Source organism: Channa argus, chromosome 4, assembly GCF_033026475.1.
Source record: "Channa argus isolate prfri chromosome 4, Channa argus male v1.0, whole genome shotgun sequence".
Taxonomy (NCBI): domain Eukaryota; kingdom Metazoa; phylum Chordata; class Actinopteri; order Anabantiformes; family Channidae; genus Channa; species Channa argus.
The window spans coordinates 18,557,249-18,566,168 of NC_090200.1; the positions used below are offsets into that span (position 1 = coordinate 18,557,249).

The following is an 8,920-nucleotide window of genomic DNA, read 5'->3' on the forward strand; positions in this document are numbered from 1 at the left end:
CACAAAACCAAAGAAAAAAGTAAAATGTGGCAAGAACTTATTTTCATTTTTTATGTTTTATTACTGAGAAGAGCGCGTAAGCTGAAAAGCTCCCTGAAGTCTGACGTGAGCAGTTCACTTAGTTTGTTTTTCCACATAATCATGTTTATGGCATTGAAAATAGTACAAAGTAACACTTTTCAAAGGTAAATCATTCCAATAGCTGGGTAAAGGGGGTTTAAAGATAATGTATAAAACAAATAGTAGATTTGTGATGAAATTACTAAGATGCAATAAATCAAGTGATGCTTTAGCAGACCTTTTTTTGCAAATGTTAGTAAAGCTGCAGTCTGATATAAAAGTTCCGGCCGGTGTTTTTGAACGATTCACTATACTGCCCAGAGAAAGTGCACTTGGAGTAAGAAAGCTACTGGGCATAACCATCAGGCCATAATGAGACATATGGACACACACTTTGTAATGTACTTTGAGATGCACTTTGAGCTGTTTGTATAATGTTTCACTAGCCTGGCGTCCAGTTTGAAAATTAAAGGAAAATGGGAGTGAATGCGCTTTGCAGGTGTAAAGCCAGGCAAATGTTGTGTCAGCCATTTTAAAGAAATGCAATAAAATTAATAGGTAAGACACAGACCATAACTATAAATATAAGCACATTAACTGTATAATTTTGATACTTTGATTAAATCCCGCTTATGTATAGGTTATGGTATTCTTCTGGAATACAATGCATCTTCCCAGCTTATAATATATTACGTCAGGTGTTGTGATAATAAAAGTATATTTGATGTAGAACCATGAGCCAAAGAACATCACTGAAAAATATCTCATTAAAATTCAAAGGGCAAAATCTGCCCACAACTGTAGTGTTTGATAAGACAGCAGGTCTAATCCTGTCAGATGTTAGAAAGTTATCCAGTTGTCAACCTTGCAAAGTATTTCTGATGGACAACTTCTTAAAATAAATGTAAGCTAATACATTTTGACTATACAGATAAATACTTTTCACTGACTTGTGGCAAAGAGAAAAACACCTGAGTTGCTGTCTTTTTAAAAGAATCTGATGCCTCCAAAGAAAAAAGTATCATGTTTTGATAATGGTCGATAGTAATATGATTAGATGAAAATAAAACACAGCATGCAGTTCAACATTGGGCACTGGAATCAGTATAATACTTTATAGTACATTGGACAATTTCATCTTCAAGCGCTAACAAGTACAGACATGGTTTTAGAATGAGAGGCACATATATCATTCTTTTTCTCCTGCAGGGAATAAATAAATAAAACTTTTTATGGGGCCTGTTATCAAGCTGCACTACTGAGGTGAGCTGATAAATGGGGACATGGGTCAAGCTTTTGAAGTGCTTGAGATTTAGCAAGGTTAATTAGACAGTAAAAACCCAAAGTTTGTGAAACAGATACAGGCAGAACCTGGAGAGTTAAGGTCATGAGCTAAGGTGATTGTAATGTTGTCAGTGGAGGACAGAGGTGATTTGTTTACAGTGGTTGTTATGCAATGTATTGTGAGAGGAGACTTAAAGCTTGGTGCATCAGGATGTCCAGGACTGCATGTTCTGCAGCATGGCCTCAAATCGCTCCATGTTTGGGGCGTGAGCGTGGGCTAGATGGTCCGTCAGGCGACTGTACAGACTGAAAGACTTCAACTCCAGCCAGATGAAACCAAAACGGTCCTCATCAAACAGCACAAACAGCCCTGGGGTGCGCTCTGGACTCGTAAAGCCGTGTCCAGCGATTAGGCCTGTTCCATAGAAGCTGCAATTGAGATCACTATATTGATGTCCATTTATTTTTGTATGTTTTAAACTTATGATTATAACTGTAGTATTTTCCTTAAATTATTAACTTTAATGAAATCCTTTAACGGAATCATTTACAACAACAACAACAACAACACAGTCTGTTGGCCATGAGCTTTTAACATAAAACAACTTATAACAGTTTAAGAACAAGAAGCCCACTGTTGCTTCAGTAGAAGCAGCTACAAGAAATCCTTCCCTACACAGTTCTACATTCTACACATGTTCTTTTAGCTGAATTCTTACCATTTCCTGCAGGTGCGAGGGTACACCTCATTACGAGCCATAACCCCCAGGGGTAGCACGAAGGGCTGGGCTTCAGCACTATCAGTGCTGGGGCCAGGTTGGTTGTCTGAAGAGGCACCATGGTCTGCCTCCGTCCCTTCTGCTTCACAGGCATCAACACAGGCCCCATCTGCTGAACCTTTGACTGGGGTAGAAGTTAAGGGCTGTTGTTCTGCCTCCCTCTGCATCTCCTCGTGTACCCCCATTACCAGCCGGGAAAGCTCTTCTATTTTGCGTTGGTGCTCCAAGTCTGGGAGGACCACAGGTCGGTTCAGGTCAACATCCAAAGTGAGCTGACCTGCAGGAACGTTGGGGTCTCCCTGCAGAAAGGAATAAAATTACAGTTTGTGCCACGTGTAAAGGAGCTATAAAGCTGGAGTCATAATTACATCAGGAATTTTGGCTGATTAGTTTGTTGTTTTATGGGATTACTTACAGAACGTTCTAAGGCATCAAATGATTCAGAGCAAATCAGTCTTTCCACATAAGATCACAGTGTTAAATCACAATTACAAGTCTGTAATCAAGCTATGATTGATTACAAGCTACAATTAGTTAGGGGATTTTTTTAAGGCTAGGATATCCTCTAATGATATCTTATTAACTTACAGTGAGTTTAGTGGCTCTTGCTGATGTCCCATGGAAGCTCAGCATAACAATCTCCAAACCGTGACTGCCATAGGTGCCTTTAAAGAGGCCAGGCTGCAGCAGGTCAGAGGGCATTGTAGGAGGCAGGTAGATCCTCCGGTATGTCAAGCAGTTACTGTGAAAGCATATGAAAACAACAAATTTACCCAAAACTTTCTCAAGACTGTCATGAACTACATGAACAAGCTATACCTTCATCCACAACAGAAATCATAGCCATCTTTGAAAACAAGTTCTTGTCATTACTGTTAAACCTATAAGAGTCCTGAGGTTACACTCACTACGGCTACAGAGAAAGTGTAAAGTAAGGAAAAGACTCATACTCATATTGACTAGTATAAATGAACTTCATAAGGATAAGCTCCTGCATGTGCTCATGGAAGATTTCTTCCAGTGTCCGGCCCCATTCTTCCTCCAACCATGTCCTGAACTCCTAGAAATACAAACACACAAACAAATAATTAATTTGATTATCCACTTTCTTCAAGTACACATGGGTTACAACATAATTAAGCAAAATATTTGAATAATTGAAGCAGGTCATCAAAAGTACATATTACCCACTTAACTCACCTCCTGTCTGCCACCTGGCATGCGGTGATATTCAGTCTCATTACATTTAGTTGAAAATTCGTCCTTTTTGACAGTCTAAAAATAACAGAATATGACACATATTAAAGGATGTCCTACTTTTATGAGATATAACCTTATTAATTAAAGTGCAATAATTTATTTCTGTCACGACAAAACACACCCCAAACTAATTTCCTTACTGCACAGAGAAGCATTTGTACTGTGCAACCCCTCACCTGTATGTCACCTTTGTGGGGTCCTTTATGTCCGTACATGCACTCCACAGTGGCCTTGTCGCTCTCCAACATGTGAATACGAAAGAGTGGCCGTCTCCTCATAGGATCCTCCACACGGGGGTCGTGAGGTGGCAAATACATCCAGCCAATGATGAACACCCCATCCACCTAGTTGAAAAATACTTTTAATTTACCTGCATTGACATTAATATTACATTCAGTTCCTATTTATGCATCATCTTTGATCTGTATTTGACTATGTATTATATGTAAAACAAACTGTAAGGTATAGTCAGTGGAGCTAATCTCAATGAAAATGTCAGGAAATAAAACACTACTTACCACAACATTGAGCAAGCCGCCATAAGGACCTATGTCAGGTTGCCATAAGCCCAATATGTGTCTGTAAGGGTGAAGCACTGCAAGACAAGCGCACAACATCACACCATACTTATCATTTTCTGCAGTTATGGCTATGTGCACAGTGTGCACAAGCTACACTGTGCATGATTAAAAACACAAGAGGAGAAGTTAAATGAACTTTTTCTTTAAAGTCAGTAAGAAGTCTATGAGATGTAAAGCGTAGAAGAATTAAGTATAAACTGACCATATTCGCTGTCAGCCAAATTTATAAACAACACAGCACACCGCATTATCTAGCCTCCCATTTCACACCTCATATGAAATTAAACAATCCATAACACAATTATTTCCACAATTAATGTTTTCACAGAATGCATTTCTCTGCTACAACTGTTTGTTAGAAATTAAATCAATAATTGTCCTGCTCACACAACCGCTCATGCTGCAGCCATCCACTATAAGCCCCATGTACATACAGCATGTGTACACATCTCTATAGTCCATGTGCTCGTAGTCCGGGAGGAGCTTCATAAAGCGCCCAGACTTCACCCGTGGGTTCACACCTGGACAGGCACAACACAGGCATGTGTAGAGCACCCACACACACAAGGTGAGCTCAGTCCAATGCAAAGCAACTCTAATGGTTGTAGCAACATGTCAAAATAATCGATTTAAAGAACCAACAAGTGGCATCACTTTGCCAGGCATATTTTAAAGCAGCTGGTATTTGAAAGATAATAAAACCCCTCTATTTTATGTGGATAAACAAAAAAGCAACAGATGGGGGAAAATGCATAAACATTTTTTAAAAGGTTGTGAGAAAACGCACTTTTATCGAAATGTATTTGCCAGGAATTCTACCTACTTGCCACACATTATAAAAGGTCTATGCAGACACCGTCGTACACACAAGAAAATATGATGGTGCAAAAGGTGTCGAAAGGCCACATGGAGTAAAAATTAGCGTAATAGTAACATTAAGTAACACACGAGAGATGCATAATGGGCAATGAAACTTACGTTTAACGTAGAAATCCCGGCTAGATATTCCTCCCACTTCCATCTTTCTTGGATCCTCATTAATACCAAACTCTGCAGAGAGACACAAACACAAATGCATGATAGGAGAAGACTTAATATTACATCATATCACAGATACCTGTACCATTTGCAGTGGTAATGGCAATAACTATACACTTCAATTTGTTTTTAAATCATAATCAGTTGTTCACATTTTTATTCAATTCATAATATAAACTACTTTACATTATGTCTGATCTACAAGGTAGAAAAAATAAAACTGTAAACAGTGGAAAAACCCTAATAAGGTCTAAGAAAATGTATAACTCTAAACTGAGATGAGCTTTACCGAAGGTTTGAATTGTTATCTGAGACATGGACAGTTCAGGCTTAACAGTCAGGAGACAGAGAAGTGACCTGATCACATCTGATTCAGAAGATTTCACACATCTTAAGGCATAAATAAACTAAGCAGCTTCTTAGGACCCAGTGGCCATCGCAGATTTTGAGGTTTCTTAGCAGTTGTCTATTCACTTTTTGTCATAAGTTTAGTTTCGTTTAGTGAATATTATCTTTTGTAAACCTCTTCAAATAGATATTGTGGACTGCAGTTAAGATCTAGATAAATGGTAACATTTATTCACAAACCCAAAAATGTTTAGAATTGTTTAGTAAAACAGTAAGTAGTAGTAGTAGTAGTAGTAGTAGTAGTAGTAGTAATCGTTGTCGTCGTCTCTGTTCACTGATATATATTTTTCCCTTCTTAATTTCAGTGGTTTAACAATATAATCAGAATGAGACAAAGTATTTATTGGCCAAGTATGTTTGCACATACAATGAATTTGATTTATTATCGTACTTACACATAGTAACAAATATAAAGAAGATTCACAAGTGTGTCATTTATCAAGGAGATGCTCTGTTCCAGCTGTTGTTCCGCATAGGGCTGAACTATGACCCCATGTGATCACATGTGTAAGAAAATACTTCAGGCAGTGGAAACTCAATTAGCAAGAGACAGAGAAGCAGGATCCATCAACGATGGGCTGAAAAACAGCATAGAGGCACTAATCCTGGCAGCAATGGGAGAGGCTCCAAGTACAAGATCAAGCTGGAGTCTACCATAGGACTCCAGATGCAGGCTTTGCAAAGATGCCCCTGAAACAATCTAGCACGTAACAGTGGGGTGAATGGCACTAACAAACAGGGCATACAACGAACGCTACAACCAAGTGGCTGGCATCAAGAAGAAAGACCATGAGAAGCTTGTGAAATAGAAAGTTGGAAAAGATGTGGAAGGTGAAGGCGCAAATGATCCGCATGATAGTAAGAACACTAGTGGCTGTTGCCCACAAACTTGGAAAGTGGCTCCAGTAGTTCCAGGGAACAGCATCCAAGATCTCTGATCTGGAGACTACAGTCCTAGGAACAGGACTCTCAAGCATAATAATTAAGCAGAGCAATAATCCGAACCACTTTATGGTTCTATTTGTTTGGTTATTTTCTTCTGACATATTTGTTTAACCCTGCTATAAGTGCCCTGCATCAACACTCTCATCAGCTGCACAGAATGGCTGACATGGGGCTAACGGCAGCGCAAGGCCTTTCTGTATTTCTTTCAGCAGTGACGGAAAGAATGCAGCACTGGGTTCACGTCCTTGACAGTACAGATCAATAGAAATGCTTTTAGATGAGCACATTCTCGGGGTCCAAGGGCTGCTGGGCACCAAGGCCGACACACACACACGCACAAAAATAAGCTGTCGACAATGAGGAACCTCACAACACAGCTGATATTAATGTGTAGCTCTCTACCTTAACAAATGACTACATTTACCTTCCACACATCGCCTTCTCCAGATGGTTTCGGTATTGAGAATATGCCTAAATTTTTTGCAAACGAGGGCGACATCGGGCAGTGCCGTCCCAGGAAGTACAGAGAATATCTCCACCAAAAGCTCGGGCGGTAATTCCGCTAATGATTGCGGCTGCGGAGGTACAGTGCTCGTGCGATCCAGAAAGCCTGCTCTGTTCACAAGACCGCTGCCATATTCACCAGCGTCACTAGGCCTTGCAGTGGCCACGCCACTCTTCGGGCCTCCGCTGCCGACGTCGACTTGCCTCTGAGCCACGACCCTCTCCCCTTCTTCTTCGTCCATGTCGGAATCGCTGCCCTGATCCTGCTGGTTATGCGGCTGTCGCCGGCGGCACCGCCGCGACTGACCCACTCCGCAGAGCCTGGCACAAACAGCCATCCGTAATCACCAAAGAGGCACCATTACATCCCTAACACTATCAGCTGCGGTCTGCCTGATCCCTTTCTGTGGTTCGGAGCATAGACAGAAACGCTCATGTGACGTCACATTTAAAGATGTCTTTCTTTATCAATTTATTACGTAATAACCAACTGAAATAATCTTTTAAAATTTTATATTTAATGGAAAAGTAAAGGTGAAAATTAAATTGGTCACAATTTTGACAGGTGCGTTATGGTGCTGCAAACTTAAAACATTTCTTCCAGTATTCATCAAAATATATCACATTCAAGTTGTAATCGTTATAGTTATAATATTAGTGTGACTATTTTAAACATGAAAAACTGTTATACAACCCTAGTATGAATATCCCAAAGACGCATTGTGTGAGTTATGAGGGTGTAGGTATCACAGAAAACTCCATCATCAGAAACAGCTCATACCACAAATGCAAACCCTGCATCAGCAGTGAGAATCAGAAGCCAGGCTGGAATAAGCAAAAATGTATGGAGATAAACTGACTAATCCAACCGCAATACTTTAAATATATCCTAAATATATCCTGGTGTTTAATGTTAAGGCATGACAAATTATGAGTAAGATGTCAGGTAAGCAGATCAAAATGTTCAGTATAAGCGGCCCCAATGTGCGATGTTGTGGTCTATAACATGAAATGGAAATGCTGTGACAAAATCTACTCCTCTTATATTCCAGGATGCAACAGGGAGTAGATAGCTCTGGTCATAGGACAGTTTAACGTCTCCTTGGTTAGATGAACGTGGATAACAATTAAGCTTACAAAAATAACACAAGTAAGATGAGTTCAATTCACGTTTCAAGGAAAAACAAAAATAATCGAGCCAGCCAGGAGTCGAACCTAGAATCTTCTGATCCGTAGTCAGACGCGTTATCCATTGCGCCACTGGCCCGACACTACACTTCTATGAACTACAATCAATTAAAATCATTTCCATCCAGACACTTTCTTAACCAGGTCCGAACCTTTCCGAACGAGGTTCGAACGCTTGCTAACGGAGGTCTGAACATATGCTAACGTGATCCGAACACAGATGCGAACACTCCGAACAAACGGGGCAAAAGAGCCACTCAATTCCTAAGAGAAGCTCGCCCGTTGATTGGATGTTTCTTCTCGGTGGGAGGGTCGTAGAGCTCATGACGGCCAAGCTTCGAGACTTTGCCGTTTAAATCAAAAATTGATCACGAATTCCGGCCGCTGGAGGTTACAGGTAAAGTTTGTCAAACACTGAATGAATTAAAGAGAAAGTTTTAACTTATTTATTACATTGAGTAAAGTGAGTGAAACCTCGGTAGTGCAGCTGTCATGTCATTGGTTAACGTGTAGATCACTAGTTACGTTACTGTTACATATTTTCTGTATGAGTGGAGATGAAATTGTGGTTAGTGTATTTGTTGGGTTTCATTTGTTAAAGCAGAGCTAGCTTCTAAATGCACTAGCTTAACTCTAACATTACAACCCTAAAAGCCATGGGGTGAATTGTGGGATATCTTGGCAACATCACAGTGAAATTTACCTCTCTGACATAAATTCTAGTTTTATAGGTTATACTACTGGAGATTGTATTAAGAGGTGGTTTTTGGTGGTCACGGAGCTTCAGTATGTTAAATACCCTGTGTTACAAGTGACAACTATTATTTGTTTGTCTGTGCTAACAGTTTTTTTCTTTCTGCAGCTATGACTAAA

General features: G+C 40.0%; 1 protein-coding gene and 1 non-coding gene across 6 annotated transcripts; both read right to left on the reverse strand.

Annotated features, from left to right (window-relative positions):
* Positions 1 to 37: 37 nt before the first annotated feature.
* Positions 38 to 7,298, reverse strand: fbxo31 (F-box protein 31). 5 transcript variants are annotated; one of them, XM_067503020.1, is made up of 10 exons: positions 6,780 to 7,296; positions 4,943 to 5,014; positions 4,399 to 4,485; positions 3,902 to 3,978; positions 3,560 to 3,727; positions 3,324 to 3,398; positions 3,074 to 3,183; positions 2,712 to 2,865; positions 2,064 to 2,422; positions 38 to 1,773 (listed from the first exon to the last, which is right to left on the reverse strand). In XM_067503020.1, the coding sequence occupies exons 1-10, from the start codon at positions 7,195 to 7,197 to the stop codon at positions 1,551 to 1,553; spliced, it is 1,743 nt and encodes a 580-aa protein (XP_067359121.1). In that variant the 5' UTR covers positions 7,198 to 7,296; the 3' UTR covers positions 38 to 1,550. The 5 variants fall into 5 exon arrangements, with proteins under 5 accessions (XP_067359121.1, XP_067359124.1, XP_067359122.1 ...); XM_067503023.1 differs by having other exon boundaries at positions 7,064 to 7,198; XM_067503022.1 differs by having other exon boundaries at positions 1,547 to 1,759; positions 6,780 to 7,298.
* A 755-nt stretch (positions 7,299 to 8,053) lies between these two features.
* trnar-acg (transfer RNA arginine (anticodon ACG)) lies at positions 8,054 to 8,126 on the reverse strand. Its single transcript has one exon. It is a non-coding gene; the product is annotated as a tRNA-Arg (tRNA).
* Positions 8,127 to 8,920: the final 794 nt, after the last annotated feature.